Raw genomic sequence first — 18232 nt, 5'->3', positions numbered from 1 at the left:
TCTTAATGGGTTGTTTCTAAATGGGAAAAAAATTATTACTCCCTATCATTTTCATTAAATTTTTCCTATGATTTCTTTTACAGTCACATTCTTTAAAAATAATTTTATATTATTTAGTGTAATTTATAGTCACATGAATTTCAGAAAAGTCAGCTCCATGTATCTCCCCCTTCCTTGTCCTCTTTATCAAACTAGTATGACTTGAACAACAACAAAAAACAAACCCCTTCCTTTCTTCTAATAACTGAATGTTTATCATCCTTCAAAATTCCTACTGCAGAATGAACCAGGCTCCACTTCCATCAGGGAATAGAATCTAGATTTGTCTGATGACTCCTCCACCAGGATCATCGGGATATCACTATTTATGTGTACATATGTGAAGCAACAGAGAAACATTAAATAAAAATGGCTTTAATACATAATATGTATAGATCATCACTCACTGTTTTATTGTAACTTTTGAAATAATTTTAATAATAATTTTCACAATGGATTTTTAAGAGCTCCTAGGTTAATTCCATCATATTAGCCTTTGAAATTGTTTTCTCCAGTTATTTTAAAAATTTCCTAAACATTTAAGTATACAGTATATTTTCACAAGAGACTGTATCATCTTTTTCCCACTACAAAAAAATTACATCTCTTCTCTAGCAATTTCCTTTGTGCAAGAAAGTAGAATATAGAGCAAGTTTGAACAGTATCTAAAGAGGCAGAGTTACAGAAAACCTTTCTTCTCTAATCATATTAAGCCCCAATTTTTCTTCTAGTTAAAAGGAAAACACGAGACCAAACTTACCTTGAGTCACAACTGAAGTTAACATATGCTTATTCTTCTGTGACATACTTAATGTGCAGAAACCAAAACAGGAAATAATATTAAGAATTTCCAGGTAAAATTTTTCAATGAATCCAAAGTTAAAAACAGACAAAAAGGTAAGGGGAAAATTCACATATACATGAAAAAGATTTCTTTTATTCTGCATTCTCAATTTCATCTATAGATCTTAACAATGATTTGTGAGGTTTTCCATGACTATTTAATAAAACTATGAAGTTCATAAAGAACATCAGAAAAATAAAATGATAAATTTACTGATACAGATGAATTGGGATATTATAATAACTGTCTTGTACAAATAGGAAAGTTCTAATTAGTTTTCCACAAAATCATTCTGAAACAATTACACAAGTCAGCTTATTTAAAATAAATAATATTTTAGCATTATGGTAGCTATGTTCAAGACATGTATTTGTATATTTAACATTCTGACGTATCTTTAAAACTATTTTGCAAAAAAAAAAAAAAACTATTTTGCTATTATATAGTATTAGCATCACATTGTATAATGAGTATGAAAAGAATATGAAAGTTTTTCTGCTCAGTACATTACAAAATCATGTTCAAATACTATGTACATTTTTGCCCAGGAGAATTTGAAAATGCTACTTAGTGACTTAAGTCACTGGACTGATTATTTTTTAATTTTTAAAAAAGATATTCCCTTAAAGATATGGCTCATTTAGCAAACAACACAATTAGCAAATGGACAAAAGATATGGACAGACATTTCACTGACAGATAAACAGATGGCAAAAGAGCACATGAAAAGATGTTCAACACTATTATTAATCAGGGAAATGCAAATTCAATCCACACTGAGTAAACCACATCCTCATCAAAGTGGCTGAAGTAAAAAATGGTGACAACGTCAAATGCTGGTGAGTAGAGAGTTGATCGCTCATACATTTCTGGTGGGAATGTAAAATGGTACAGCTACTCTGGAAAACAGTTTGGCAGTTTCTTGTAAAGATATGGTTCATTTAAATTGGAAGTCTTATCATGTATTTCCTTAACAATAGAGATATCTGTACAGACACAGCCGTTTTAATAAACCAAATGTAAAGTGGGGAGGAAAGACAGTGGAAAATAGAATAATAGCAAATTTTAAAAACATCTTATTTGGCAGGTTCCGGACTCTATCATTTCCATTCCCATGATCATCCCTGCATCCCTCTAGGGGAAAGGGTCCCATGGGAGTATGGTGACAAAATGGCTAGAGATTCACAACAGATGCTGGTGCCAACATATTTACAGCCATGAGGATCCACAGCTTTAAAAAAAACAATGTGATTCTCCATGGCCTGTTTGGCTTCTCTGGGGCTATCCCTTTAGGCTGGTTTGAACCAGATGACCTGGGTATGCAGGATGAGAACTATGGGACCAAATAGGTCCAGGGTGTATTTCAGGCTTTTAATTCTAATTGAGAAACAGAATATAAATTTCCCAAAGGGATTCAGAATCCTCCAGGGTAGATTCAAGCCTTCTAAGCTATCTCTGAGATTATTTAAAATCACTTAAAGTTGAGGAACACCAGGGTCCAGCTATGGCCCTCCTCAAAGAGTTTTAAAATTACTGCCAAACTCCTGGGCTAAATTATTTTTAAAGACTGGTCCTCAGTATAAATGCCTTGTATAAAGGGCTATTTCTGAAGGTTCTTGCCTCTAACATGAGAGTGTTTGGCATTCCTCAGATTCTGTGTGTTAGTCATCTGCAGGTAAATACACAAAACCTGTGAATAGGAAGGCTTCAGTTTAAAAAAAAAAAAAAGCTTCAGTTGTGCCTTAGAAAGTTAACATGTGTATTTATGGATGAGTATCTCTACACAAATAGATATGCAAATATATAAACATAAGAAGAATTTTAAAATAAATAGTATGAAGATACTATTAATAGCTCTCATAATAAAGTTCAGTTCAGTTCAATTCAGTCGCTCAGTCGTGTCCGACTCTTTGCGACCCCATGAATCGCAGCATGCCAGGCTTCCCTGTCCATCACCAACTCTTGGAGTTTACTCAAACTCATGTCCATAATAAAGTAGTCCTTCTTAATTCAAGAAAACATAGTTTACTGTAACAAACAGAAGCTGCTCCCTGTCAATACACATATGTAACATCAAGGATAAAATGTATAGGTAAAAAAAAATTGCACTTATAAACACAAAGTAAAAATTCACCCCATTAATAGGAAGTCACAGAGTTAAGTTCTGTGGAAGCAGACATGGGTTCTGCTTGCAGGGAACTTCTAGTTTGGTAGAGGCTTGCTCAAAGGCAGATAAAAGAGAACTCATCCCCTTTGTTCAGAGATGAAAAGGAAACAAAAAGGCAGATCAAATCAAAGATGATCTGGCTGCTACATTAATTCTATACTGAAGTCATCAACCCACTCATTAAGACCACGGAGAATACAGACATGAGGGTGAGGGTAGGTGGGTAAAAACAGCAGAAGACAACTACAACATGACATTTTCCCCCACCTTCAGTTCAGTTCAGTTCAGTCGCTCAGCCGTGTCGGACTCTTTGAGACCCCACGAATTGCAGGACGCCAGGCCTCCCCCACCTTATTAAGCAGCAAAGAAGAACTGCTATTTATTTTAAGACAGTATCACTTCTTTTTGCTAACAACCTTTCCTAAGGTAACAATGAAGCAGAGAGGAAAGGAGGAGGACAGACACTCTGCATTCACTGAGTCTTCAATTTTCTTCCAACAGCCTACCTCAGGGGTTCTCAGCTGGGGTAATTTGTCTCCCAGGCACATTTGGGAATGCTGGAGACATTTTGCCATAGAAAGTAGAGAGATGCTTGAGGGTGAAGCTCAGAGATCTGCTACTAAACATCATATAATACACAGCACCCCAAAACAAAGAATTATCTGTCCTCAAATGTCAATGATGCTGAGGCTGAGAAACTAAGGCATGGTTGGATATTTTAAAAATTTAAAAATCAGTAAGTCTAGAGTATAAAAGCGTTTAGAACCACTTTAAGAAGGACTGTACAGTAAGATTCTCCTCCTTGACAAGATAGCTGCAGCTCTCCTAAAACTATCTGATAGATCCATAGTGAGGAAATAAAACATGCTGAGAAATATTAGCACAGAAATAGTTTTAACTTCAATTATCAGCATACACATGAAAAATAAACTAGAAAGATGGGACGATTTTTTGCTCAATTGATTTTGATAATCAACAGCTTCTACAACCACAGAAGCCAATGTGGTCACATTTGTGATTTAGATCAAATCTGACAAAAGATTAAATAAACTCTGTTCCTAAGAAAAAAGCCAGGAATACTAAAAATAAAAGATTAGCTTCTAAACCAACAGAAGAAAAAAGTGATTTTTGAGGAGATGCTCAATTCCAGTCAAAGATATTCAAAATTATTTTCCTGTGCCCATTACTAAAAGATATTTCTCCTTTATTTTGTGATTTTATAATAAGAAAGAATAATGTGGAAAATGAAAAAGCTAACACACACTTGAGAGACAGAGACAGTGCACTAAGTCGTGTCCGACTCTTGCGACCCCATGGACTGTGTTAATATTATTTCAATGCATTATATCTTAATACAAAAAGACAATTATTTCCTATGGAAATCATACCCTCTGCGAAGCAGAATCAATAAGGAACAGCAAAACAACACAGCAGGTTTCAAATGACTTCTGTAAGAAAGCTTATTAATTGGTCACTGTTTGTTAAAAAAAAAAAAACTTGAAAAACAGAAAGAATGAAAATAATATTATCTACATAAGGGAGCTGATTTATTACTATAAACAAAACACCAACGTTTAACAAAAATATTTCCAAATCCAGTATCTGTGATCTTTTCTGTCTCCCACTATGACTATTTTGGGTTTCCCTCGTGGCTCAGCTGCAAAAGAATCTGCCTACAGTGAGGGACACCTGGGTTCAATCCCTGAGTTGGAAAGTTTCCCTGGAGAAGGGAAAGGCTACCCACTGCAGTATTCTGGCCTGGAGAATTCCATGGACTGTATAGTCCATGGAGTTGCAAAAAGTCGGACACGACTGAGCGATTTTCACTTCGCTATTGGTCTCTGAAATGGACATATGTGATAGCAACGGCAAAATTCTGTAAGTCACTTCTTCATTACCATATGGAAAATAAACAGCCAATGGGAATTTGCTGTACAACTTGGAACTCAAACCGGGCCTCTAGATCAACTTAGAGGGGTGGGATGGGGAGGGAGATCGGAGGGAGGTTCCAAAGGGAGGGGACATACGTATATCTATGGTTGATTCATGTTGATGTCTGGTAGAAACCAACACAATTCTGTAAAGCAATTATTCTTTAGTTAAAAAATAAATGAATTTAAAATTGAAAAAAAAAATAGTCACTTCTTTAATTACATTATTATCTAGCAGCTAGCTCTGTAACTGTAGGACTTTATGTGATAAAGCCTAAAAGGGAAATACATTATTGCTACAAATCTAAAAGGAACTTGGGATGGGGTGAGAAAGGAGGGAGGTCAAAGAGGAAGGGGATATATGTATATATGTATACAGACAGCTGATTCACTTCGTTGTACAGCAGAAACTAACAACATTGTAAATCAATTATATTTAATTGATCATTGTAATCAATTAAAAAAAAAAAGGAACCCAGTCCATAAGTAGGGAGGGGCAAATAACATGAGAACATGCTGGAAGGTGATCAACTTGTCTTAGGATGACTTTACACCTGGCCTGAAGCTTCTCACAACTCTCACCCCTCAACCTTGTTTCTATAAAGAGAGTTTGACAATGGAGACCTCTCCCTGCTCCTCCCTGTGATCTCTGGCTCAGTGCGTGAGGGGCAGTCACTAGCACAACTGCATTCCCATCCCATCAGCAGGGATCTTGGTGAGATGAGTAGACTGGACTAAAATAAGACACCAACACACAAGTAAAATATCCCAATGAAGGCAATTCTTGAGTCGCCGATCAATTAGGGCACTGTCTTCAAAGGAAGCTCTGTCAACTAGGCACTTAATGAAAACAAAAGATGTTTATACTAGCATCTCAACAAAAAGAACAAGAGAAGAAAGGCAAGATTTATATTTACCACCTGCATTTTATAAAAAATGAGATGTTATACGTCAGCCAGAAATTTTTGAAAGAAATGCTATCTGAGAAGTATTGGGTTGGCCAAAAAGTTCATTCAGGTTTTTCCATAAAATGTTATGGAAACTTTTGGCCAACCCAGTACTTCTTGTTCCTTATGAATCGATAATCTTTTTGGTTTTATTAACTAAAATTATTTTTTTTCAGAGTTTTGCAATATATAAAAAAAGCTCAGCTTTTTAAACAAGGGAAAATTAAGGCAGCGCCTTTAAGCTCAATAAAGGAAACCACTGGCCATCAAATAAGCCTGTCTGAGAGAGACATATTGAGTTACTATTGGATACAACATTGAACAATTACGGCTTTAAACAAAAAATACTGATGTTTCAAAATTCCACGTTTCCTCAGTCATCTTCTTTCTTTTTATCTCTATGGACTTTGAGTAGCTCACTCAATTTTAAAGAATTACGGGAACACTTTCCACATCATTTTGGAACAAAACATGAATGATGCTTGACCTGGAACGATTAACTCAGACAGTAAACAATTATTTCATTTGGGCGCGGTATAAAAAGGAGGAGGCCCCGTGAGACTCAAAACATGGTTGGAAATGGCTAATGTCCTTTAGAATTTGGTACAAAACGAAGATTCAGAAATTCTGAGGTATTGTTACCTTATAATCTCTCACCAAGGTTTACATTTTTTTTTTTTAATGAGTATTTTGTTTTGTTTTACAAAAAGCAGTGCTTTTTCTCTGGGGTTGCAAAGCTCAGTTTAAGTCTTTTCTTGGTCAGGGTCGGTCTCATTGTTATTCCTGAGCTTTGTCTCAGCTGCACATCACGATGATCAGCCCTCCGATGATCAGCCCTCTGTGGTTTCAGTCATTCCACCAGGATTACGTCTTATACCAATTCATGGAGCGTTTCACGGCTTTGACCCAGTTCCCCATATTCACTTCATATTCTTGCCATTTCTTCTGGGGCTTGAAAACCATTTCACTTTGCCTCAGTTTCTTTAGCTCCTCCTTGTCACTCCAAAACCCTATAGATGAAAAAATTTATTCTCAAGTTTGAAGGCAAATAATGAGCCCAAAAAGTTTACCTACAAAGCTATGTGAACTGGTGCAAAGGTAAACAGTCACTACTTTAAAGCACAATTCAAAAGTTTTGTTGCTTTGAACTTTGTTAGATTGACTATCCCTGGGAATAATATACACTAGGATTTAACAAAAACCTTTTGGTTTCTAACTAGCAGAGTAATTTCTGTATGGAAGGGCACCAAATCATTTCTAGAATAACCATATCTTGCCATCATTTAATTTCATGAATAGCTATTAAGAAAGAAAGAAAAAAACCAAGTAAGAAATAGTATACTTTCTTTTTATACAATTCTTAAAAAAGGATAAATTAAGATTTTTTTCGGCCATGCTGCGCAACTTGCACAGGACCTTAATTCCCTGACCAGGGACTGAACCCGGGCCCATGGCAATGAAAGCACTGAATCCTAGCCACTCGACCACCAGGGAATTCCCTAAATTAAGATTTCTATCATATATCTTGGAAGTAAGAAGCAATTCCCTAGGATAAACACAAAATTCAAACTTAGGAATTAATATAATAAATACTTTCTTTTTAAAACTATTACATTTCATGCAAGGCTTTCTTCTAATGTTTTCTGTCAGGTCACATTCTTTCTATTTACAAAGTCAGCATTTTAAATTGTATTTAAAGATATTAATTTATAGAAGTTATTAAAAGACTAGAAATAGTTTTTCTTAGTATACTACACAATTGGATAAATCTAGTCATGAAAATAAATATGTTCTTAAAATTCTTATTTTTAGAATTTATTATTTACACTTAAAGGCATATACATTTTTCAGTTCAGTTCAGTTGCTTAGTCATGTCCAGCTCTTTGCGACCCCATGAACTGCAGCACGCCAGGCCTCCCTGTCCATCACCATCTCCCGGAGTTCACTCAGACTCATGTCCATCAAGTCAGTGATGCCATCCAGCCATCTCATCCTCTGTTATCCCCTTTTCCTCCTGCCCCCAATCCCTCCCAGCATCAGAGTCTTTACCAATGAGTCAATTCTTGCATATTTTTTTTTTTAATTCTTGCATATTTTTAAGAGTTATTTTATTAAATATGTATTGAACACACCCAGTTTCTGGGTGAATTTTGAAAATACAGAGAATCTACATAGCCTCCATGTCTAAATTTTCTGAGAGAGAAATAATCCAATCAGAAATTTCAGATTTTCTAGGACTTTTCTGGTGGTCCAGTGGCTAACACTCTGCCCTCCCAATGCAGGTAGCCTGCGTTCGATCCCTGGTCAGGGAACTAGATCCCGTATGCAGCAGCTAAGAGTCTGCATGCCACAGTTAAGACCTGACACAGCCAAATAAATATAACATAATCATTATTTAAAAAAAAAAAAAGAAATTTCAGATTTTCCAAGAAGGTAAAACTGCTCCCTATAGCTAGTAAAGTATCTTTGTTTTGAAATTAAATACAAATGAAGTAAATACAATTAAAGTCACTATGTTATGTGTGAGAATAATATGCCTGTGTTTTTTATTTAGTAGTAGTGTCTGCCCAGTCATGTCCACCTCTTTGCTATACCTCAGATTGTAGCTGGCTTCAAGAGAATCTGACATACTTAGTTTCATATGGTGATAAGTGTAGAACAATTTGCTTAACCTTATAAACAATACTGGAATGCTTATGAGCATTTGGCTTACTGTAATGATAAGCTTAATTTATCCAATTTTCAAGAGTTGTTTACATACTTAGAACATTTTTCTTATTATAGTTCCAATTTTGCTCAGTTAGGCATGTGAAATTAATAAAAACAACATCAACTATATTAAACTTAAGAGCTGAAATATATAGAGGAACTAACATTTTTGAATGACAATGATAATTTAAGGGATAATTATTTTCTTCAACTTGAATTAATCAAACATCAATGAACACATGAAAGTAACTGTTTCAATTTTATTCCAAGATAACAAATTTTTAGTAGAATAAAGATTAAGATGACCTTAATTTGATTTGATGCTTTTTCGGTCCATAACTTTAATTAATAAATAATAGCCTAAACTTTGAAGTGTAAGATATCTTGTTTTGTACAAACGCTCCTCCCTTCCATACAGGAACACAGGAAGACACTCCCACAGTCTCAAGGAAGAGTCACTTCCTGCTCCCTAGGGAACCCTCTAATTGGCCTCCCAACTAATTAGTGAAAACACTAGTTGCCAAAGCGATCTGTTCAAATGTAGATCTATCCATATCCTTCTGCTTAAAATTCTTCAGTGGCTCCCCTATGCATTCAAGATCAAGTCCAAACTCCTCTTTATGAAGAGGCCCTGTGACTGGACAGATCTGTACCTCCCCAGCCTCCCCTCTTGCTCTCATTCATCAGCACCAGAATGGGCCAGGACCTTTGCACGAACTGCCTTCACTACTGGACCCCTCACCCTCTAGTCTCTCCTCACCTGGCTGTGTGCCAACCCGTTCAAAACTGAACTATACATTGTCTCCTCTGGGAAAACCTACACCTATTGCCTCATACTGCAGCTTTTCACTGGGTTTATCGCAAAATAATGGGTTGGTTTGCCTGAGTGTTCCCAATGGAGACTCCCATAACTGGGACTATGTCATTTAAACTTTAATCCCAGCAGTGACTGTGGTAACAGGAGCTAGACAAATGTTCAACAAGTAGAAGAATAAAGTGGTTTCTAATACCAAAGATGGCTTCCCTGGTGGCTCAGTGGTAAACAACCTGCCTGCTAATGCAGGAGACGCAAGTTCAATCCCTGGGTCAGGAAGATTCCCTTGTGAAGGAAACTGCAACCCACTCTAGTATTCTTGCCTGGGAAATCCCATGGACAGAGGAGCCCGCAGGCTACAGTCCATGGGGTTGCAAAAGAGTTGGATAGGACTTAGCAACTACACAACAATAATGCCAAAGACAAGCTTATCTAATCAGAAAGTTTACCCAGAGAGACTCCCAAGCTAAAGACCAGAGCAGTTGAGAATTAATTTTCCTGGCCTCATACTTCTCACTGAAGGAGAGCAGCAAGAATAGAAGAGGTGCAGCTAGACCCACCATAGCAGAGTATGGGTCATAGGAGTATTTTATTAGTGAAGGGCATGCATGTATGGAGTATATGGCCACCAAGGCTTTCCAGATCTTTGGTGTAATTTTGTGCTTTGAGAGGAGAAATGCTATCTGTAAGAAATGGTTTTGCAAGACAGTTCTCATTTTCATAAAACCCACACATACCAACAGCAAGGCCAGCTAGAGAAGCTGCGCCTGAGCAGGACATATCAATGTGGACGGGTCTGTCTATAGTCTCATTAATCAGGTCTGAAGTCATCTGCATAACAAAACTGTTCTTACAAACTCCTCCATCTGCCCTGTGGGGAGCAAGATATTGGAGATAAATTACTGTAACAAAAGCATAAAAACATTATTATTCTTTTTTAAAAAAAGACCCACACATCTTTGTTTAGAGCCTTGATTTTATTTTTAAAGTTTAACTTTTTAATTCCAAAATTATATCACTTAGCATTGACCTGAAGATCACAATTTTTAAACATTTTCCTTGTTCCTGCCATCAATTTTCCTACCTGCCCGGCTTGTCCTGGGACTAGTGCCCAAGTGAACTAAGCTAACATAAAAATTCATTTGGACATTCTGGCAAAAAATACAGCTTCCATAATAAAAGGATACCCACACACTCAAAAAAGAAACATTAAAGATTTTTATAATATACATATAGGTGTTACTGCTGCTGCTGCTGCTGCTAAGTCACTTTAGTCGTGTCCGACTCTGTGTGACCCCATTGACGGCAGCCCACCAGGCTCCGCTGTCCCTGGAATTCTCCAGGCAAGAACACTGGAGTGGGTTGCCGTTTCCTTCTCCAATGCATGAAAGTGAAATGTGAAAGCGAAGTCACTCAGTCGTGTCCAACTCTTAACGACCCCATGGACTGCAGCCTACCAGGCTCTTCCGTCCATGGGATTTTCCAGGCAAGAGTACTGGAGTGGGTTGCCATTGCCTTCTCCGATATAGGTGCTCAGAGCCTCTCAAATTCCATATTGGTCTATATTTTCCTTAAATCCAAAATTAGCTTTCCGTCCTCTCCAAATTCCTATGACCAAGAATTTCGTTGCAAAGAAGGTAAGCATAAGTTCTTTCTGAAATCCTGAATAATCCTAATGATGAAAATACCAATAGCAGCTAGCACTAATTTCTAATTTCTAATGAAATCTCTTAGAAACAAAGTGTACATACCGGATTTTTCTTACAGGAATATGGATCTCTTTCTGCATCGTCTCATATAACTGTTTGTTTCTAGTTAAAAAACAAAGAAACTACTTAGAGGCAATTCATATCATAATAATTTTCTATTTTTTCCAATCTAGAATAGTAAAAACTGTGGTTTTATTTACATGATATTTATAAAATATGCAAAAGAAAACATTAAATATGCTAACTGGACATCAGTAACAGATGCTCAAATAAGCAAGAGACTCAGGGCCTTCTGTTTTTCACTGTGATACAAGAGAACATACTTTTTCTTTCAGAATTTAATTTAATCTATTACCATTCTTGCAAATACAAATGTAAAGCAAGTATCCATTTAATAGGTATGGATGACACACCATAAATGGCATTTTTTAAAAATCATAAAATATAAAAATTAATGATTTTATAATCAGAGAAAAGGTAAACATTACAAGTGTTCCATTAGATCCATTCATGACAGTTGCATTCTTAATTTTAATAAGCTACACCTGACTCATAACAAAAAGACCAAAGGAAATATACAGAAAGAATAGTCTTGGTGAATCAATCTTTGAGTATCACAGCAGCATTATTAGTTAGAATTCTCCTTTATGAATGAGAAAACAAAAACTTTTCAAAGTACAAATTTTGAATTTTTTATTCATAATAAATTATATATTTTAAAAATCATTCAATTTTCAGATATCAAATCTAAAGTGGTACTGGTACTATTAATTGCAGAAAAAAGATGCAAAAAAATAGCAAAGAGCAATAAGAATAGATTATATCATATAGTATGAATTCAGAGTCTCATGCTCTACTGACTGAGCTAGCTGGGCCATATTCAGTATGAATTAAACTAAAGGTATAAAGAATTAAAATTAAGAAAAAATTTTAATTTAGTTTAGTAGAAATTAATAAAAGGAAATAGCAATACTCTGTGAGGAGGGGGTAGTTTAGGGCAGGTTCTGGTACCTGAAAGCTATAGACTCCAATATTGCTCGAACAAGGTGGTATTTATTGGTGGAAGGCTTCAAACCCATAAAAGAGGCACATGCACAGGGGTCATTTAATGGAGCCTAAAGTAAGAGACAGTAAGAATATACAATTATTGCTCTAAATTATATCTATAGACTTGAAAGTATATTAAAACAATAAAAATATAGCTATTTTAGGAGAAAAGAATGCTTATTTAGAGACAGTTTTAACATAAACGACAGCCCCCAAATTATGTCAATTATTCAAATAACTTTTTGATAGGACTTAAGCAAGTTTGAGTCACAGATATTAGATTTGTGAGTCGGATCTTCTGTTTGCGCCTCTACAAAGAAAAGGGTTTGAAGCCCAGAGTAATAAATTATGAAATGCTTAGCTAGATACATGTAAAGCAATGCTAGTATTTCCCCTTTTCTCCAAGATTGTCTGCTAAGTAGAAAGGCTTTTTGAAGATACTAAGTTAAGACTTCAATAAAACCACAATGCAAAAAAATGTGTTTTTCAGTGTCATAATTTATATCCAATATAGTGTCAGACTTTCAAACTAAACTCTATTTCTTAGTTTACATAGTATTACTGACTAACATCAGAAATGACTCAACCTAACACTTGCGTTGAAAAGGCCATAATCTTGAGCTGGAATTAGGCATTCACCAGATGAAGTTTGGACTCTTCTTCGCATTGCCAGAAATGCAAGACGATTCTGAGACAGGAGACTGAAACACAGAGTTCCTGTCAGAGCTTGCCGTCTCTGAAGGAAACAGGCAGAACTGTTTCAACACACCTACACAAGGTCATGATGGAGGGACAGGCTGGGGCTGTCAGGAAATAATGGTGCCCGGAAGCACCTTCTAACTTCAGGGCCTGACACACCTTTACCTGGAAAACTTTCTACCACACCTCCTATTAGTTAATCCTACTCCCCTTCCACAATTTGGCTCAGCTTCCTCTGGGAAAACTTCTAATCTCAGAGACTAAATCAGGTTCCCCACCATCTACTTTTTTATGGAATCCTGTAACTCCTCATCATATCACGTGCCACAGTTTATCATCACATGTATCTGTGTTTGTTGAAACTTCATCTTCCCCGCTACACTGTTAGCATGACAGGCAGAAACTCATTTGACGTGTTCACGTGTATCTCTGGGGCCTGGCACTGCACCTGCCCCTCACAAGGGATCAATACATATCTGCTGAATCCACGAACAAACAATACTTTTCCTAATGTCTCAACTGAAGAAATTCTGCTTTATGTCTTATCTTTACCATGACCTAGATGTTCCTCCTCCTGTGATTTTATTTTGATAATTTTCCACAATCATTAATACCTTTTGGTGATTTACACAGTAAAAGCTGACACAAAATAGAGCTGGTGTATATACCAAATGACAGAACACAGTAAAACAAAGATGGGTCAGACTCAACCAGTTCAATTAGTCCCTAGTAGTATGCTAGGCCTTCCCTGGTGGCTCAGATGGTAAAAAATCCACCTTCAATGTGGGAGATCTGGATTTGATCCCTGGGTTGGGAAGACCCCCTAGAGGAGGACATGGCAACCCACTCCAGTATTCTTGCCTAGAGAATCCCCATGGACAGAAGAGCCTGGTGGGCTACAGTCCATGGGGTCGCAAAGAGTTGGACACGACTGAGCGACCAAGTACAGCACAGTATGCTATTTTTTTATTTTTATTTTTTGGGCACACCACGTGGCCTGTGGGATTTCAGTTCCCCCACCAGGCATTGAACCCACCCTCTGACAGTGAAATTTCCCTGGACTGTCAGGGAATTCCTTTCCTACGGTTTTTTTCCTGCATAAAAATGACTTCTTCCAATATACCACATAAAATCTTGATAGAACTGGCCTGAAATCACTCTTGTACCAATAGCTATGAACATATTTTACCATTAGTAATAAGCCAACTTGAGGGGTTATAAATTCCATGGAAACCTAAAAATTTCTTTACAGGTTACAATGTCCCTGCATTTGTTAATCCAAGTGAATCTCTGTTTGGGATGATAAAACAGGAAAAACAAGGTCCTTTGAAAAGGCCTGGTCACATCTTGCCAGGGCAGACAGCTTCCAGCCGCACCTCCAATCTGTCACTGCCAAGCCCAACAAGGGAGCTCTCCAGAACCATCAACAGACCAGGAACAACAGGACTCAGCAAAACTCTGTGTGGTCCCCTGAGCAAAATCCGCAGACTCCTGCCTGGGGCACAGACTACCTGCCCCAGCAGGCCCTTGTCCCCAGCGAACTTCAGCCTAATTTCCTGGGGGCTTGCAGGATGGTTCATGCCCCCATGTCTCTTATCGTTGTCAATCTAGACCATAAAAGTAAGTTCCTCTGGCTCTAGTTGTCTTAGCATTATAAGAATATATTATGCTACATCAGGAAACAGCCTGGCAGACTGGTTAAGAACCTGGACTTCAGAGTCCTACAAGCTAGCTGTGTCACTCACTGGCTGTGTGAGGCTGCCAGTCTGGGGCTTGAAACATGGCTGCTTTAGACAAGGATTCTTGTCCAAAGAATCTTTGTCTGCCAAGTGCCAGAATGGCTCCAAATCTCAGTTTCCTCAGCTTCAGAATGGAATGATGCAAGTATTCTCTACCTTATTGAGTTCAGTTCAGTTCAGTCGCTCAGTCGTGTCCAACTCTTTGCAACCCCATGAATCGCAGCACGCCAGGCTTCCCTGTCCATCACTAACTCCCGGAGTTCACTCAGACTCACGTCCATCGAGTCAGTGATGCCATCCAGCCATCTCATCCTCTGTCGTCCCCTTCTCCTCCTGCCCCCAATCCCTCCCAGCATCAGTCTTTTCCAATGAGTCAACACTTCGTGTGAGGTGGCTAAAGTACTGGAGTTTCAGCTTTAGCATCATTCCTTCCAAAGAAATCCCAGGGCTGATCTCCTTCAGAATGGACTGGTTGGATCTCCTTGTAGTCCAAGGGACTCTCAAGAGTCTTCTCCAACACCACAGTTCAAAAGCATCAATTCTTTGGCACTCAGCCTTCTTCACAGTCCAACTCTCACATCCATACACAACCAATGGAAAAACCATAGCCTTGACTAGCCAGACCTTTGTTGGCAAAGTAATATCTCTGCTTTTGAATATGCTATCTAGGTTGGTCATAACTTTGCTTCCAAGGAGTAAGCGTCTTTTAATTTCATGGCTGCAGTCACCATCTGTAGTGATTTTGGAGCCCCAAAAAATAAAGTCTGAGACTGTTTCCACTGTTTCCCCATCTATTTCCCATGAAGTGGTGGGACCGGATGCCATGATCTTCGTTTTCTGAATGTTGAGCTTTAAGCCAACTTTTTCACTCTCCACTTTCACTTTCATCAAGAGGCTTTTGAGTTCCTCTTCACTTTCTGCCATAAGGGTGGTGTCATCTGCACATCTGAGGTTATTGATATTTCTCCCGGCAATCTTGATTCCAGCTTGTGTTTCTTCCAGTCCAGCGTTTCTCATGATGTAGTCTGCATATAAGTTAAATAAGCAGGGTGACAATATACGGCCTTGACGTACTCCTTTTCCTATTTGGAACCAGTCTGTTGTTCCATGTCCAGTTCTAACTCTTGCTTCCTGACCTGCATACAGGTTTCTCAAGAGGCAGGTCAGGTGGTCTGGTATTTCCATCTCTTTCAGAATTTTCCACAGTTTATTGTGATCCACACAAAGGCTTTGGCATTGTCAATAAAGCAGAAATCAATGCTTTTCTGGAACTCTCTTGCTTTTTCCATGATCCAGCGGATGTTGGCAATTTGATCTCTGGTTCCTCTGCCTTTTCTAAAACCAGCTTGAACATCAGGAAGTTCACGGTTCACGTATTGCTGAAGCCTGGCTTGGAGGATTTTGAGCATTATTTTACTAGCGTGTGAGATGAGTGCAATTGTGTAACTTATTGAGTTACTGAGTGTTAAATAAGACAACACATGTGAAGAATTTATGACAGTGCCCAAGACACAGTATATATTCACAGGTTAGCTGTCACTACAATTTTTAGTTTAAGATTTTTTTTTTTGATGAGGACCATTTTAAAAGTCTTTATTGATATGTTACAATACTGCTTCTAATATTTATGTCTTGGTGTTTTTCTGGCCAGTGAGGCATGTAGCATCTTAGTTCCCTGACCAGGGTTCAAACTCATACACTCTGCACTGGGAGGTAAAGTCCAAATCCCTGGAGCACCAGGGACATCCTCTCACAATTTTAATTTTAGTTGTCATTTCTTATTCAAATCCTTCCCACTACTACTCAATTTCTTCATAACTCTTTCACTATGCTTTCTCAAGATTCCCTTCCATTGTAAATCAACTCCCCTAACCCTTAAGTAACTCTGAGATGTGTCTTCCACTGATTTTGTGGTTGGTTGCTCTAACAAGCCTGGCTCTGGGCTGGACAAATGGCTTCAATCACAGCCATTCAGTGGCAGGTCCTCAGGCTTCCACACCCCAGGACCAGGAGGACACTGTTCTAGTCTCCCATGACCACTGTTGGCCACTATACCTCTGCTGTCAACGTTTGCTAAGGTCTGTATCAACACCATGCTTTATCTCCCTTTCCCTTTCCATGGCTCAGACGTCGCAGTGATCATAGAACTAGAGGGGGAGTTCCCAGTCTCTGCTGGCCACAGGGAGAGGAGGTCATAGCAAACCACTTGAATCCTTGCCTAAAGCAGCCATGTTTTAAGCCCCAGACCCACTGCTAGCACCACAACTGCAGGGTATGAACACAACGGACTCAAAGTCTACCGAGGCTTGAAAACACAAGGAAACCCAATCAGACTCCTCCCCTGGAAATGTGAACGAGGAAACTCTTCAGAGGGAGCTGATGGGAAAAGATTGCACGAGGTGGAAGAAGGCTGTATTTATTTCCAAACTGTGAAAAGGCAGAAAGTTGAAGGATATGAATGACAATAAACAGAAGCTATAAGGAAGAAAGGGTACAGAGCAAAGCTGGTAAGGAGAAGAAAAAAGCAGAACCACAGAGAGACAGAAACCACAGAGAAGAACACTGAGAATTACCAAGTCAGCTGCTAACTCCTTTCCATTCCCAATGCTCAGGAGTGTGTGGATAGACAGCTCCTCCTGGGGGAGTGGAGGTAAGCAAGCCCATTCCTTGCAAATCTAAGAACACTCACTGGAGTGTGCCTACTCATCTGCTGAAGACTGGCACTTAGCTCAAGGTCCTGTCCACTCTACTATGTACGGCCAATGTCACAGTAACTTTAGCATCAAGTAAATGATGACTGATGCTTGCCTCTGATACCTGTGAGTGATGCTCTAGTTTAGCAACCCCCTCCCTAGACAAAGCCACAGTGGCTGCACCAATCAATGCCACCCAGTGTCCAACCCCATGCTCTAGCCCCTCTGGCCCATTCCCTACTGTGGCTGTCCCACAAGTTCGTCTGTCCTTGAAGAAAGGGCTGTCCCTTTCTCTGACACCCCTGAGGTTATCAGAAGCCTTTAATATCCTGCCTTCCACTATCTGCAGTTTTAACAGTATTCTAAAATCAAAGGCAGTATCACAGACACATGACCCTTCCTTCCATTCTCCTAACCCGCATTTTCTCTAGTTGTTGATGCTGGCAGCTTATGAGTGATCTCCCCACTATTTTCCGAACAGCTTAGTATCAACGCACTATTGTTGTTTGAATTAACTTTCAGTTTCCAATTCAGAGTTTCATTTTACATTAGGAAATAACTGTCCTGTGGTCCTCCCCCACCCCACCTCAACACATGGCCAGTTTACACGCAAGGCAAGGCAGGGATACTCTGTGAGCAACACAAAATTAAAAACCATATGAGTGACAGTGGGGTCTAATCTTTAGGACTCTAGCGTTACTTTGGGGTTTTTAATTATATATTTCATATTATTTTTACAGGGATATCAGTTGGTTGAGAAGTTAAAGACAGAGCTGCCAAGATAGTCACAGCAAGGTCCCACAGCACATTTTTCAAAAAGGGAAGAATCCACAGTCAACTAATTAAACCCTCCCTTTGCTGATGACAACTCTTCATCTAATCGTCCCCCTCAAA

At 38.4% G+C, this 18232-nt stretch overlaps 1 protein-coding gene across 3 annotated transcripts in view; it reads right to left on the bottom strand.

Annotated features, from left to right (window-relative positions):
* Positions 1 to 5172: 5172 nt before the first annotated feature.
* GK5 (glycerol kinase 5) overlaps positions 5173 to 18232 on the bottom strand; it is a 79825-nt gene continuing 66765 nt past the window's right edge. For all 3 annotated transcript variants that reach the window (XM_027544415.1, XM_027544423.1, XM_027544432.1), the window contains 4 exons: positions 12172 to 12275; positions 11203 to 11262; positions 10189 to 10322; positions 5173 to 6938 (listed from right to left, as the gene is read on the bottom strand). In XM_027544415.1, the coding sequence (XP_027400216.1) occupies positions 6793 to 6938; positions 10189 to 10322; positions 11203 to 11262; positions 12172 to 12275 (444 nt within the window). In that variant the 3' untranslated portion in view covers positions 5173 to 6792. The remainder of the gene's footprint in view (positions 6939 to 10188; positions 10323 to 11202; positions 11263 to 12171; positions 12276 to 18232) is intronic.

The sequence above is a fragment of the Bos indicus x Bos taurus genome, chromosome 1, assembly GCF_003369695.1.
Source record: "Bos indicus x Bos taurus breed Angus x Brahman F1 hybrid chromosome 1, Bos_hybrid_MaternalHap_v2.0, whole genome shotgun sequence".
Classification (NCBI taxonomy): Eukaryota; Metazoa; Chordata; class Mammalia; order Artiodactyla; family Bovidae; genus Bos; species Bos indicus x Bos taurus.
The sequence above is the reverse complement of the archived record's forward strand: the minus strand, read 5'-3'. Positions and strand labels throughout refer to the sequence as shown.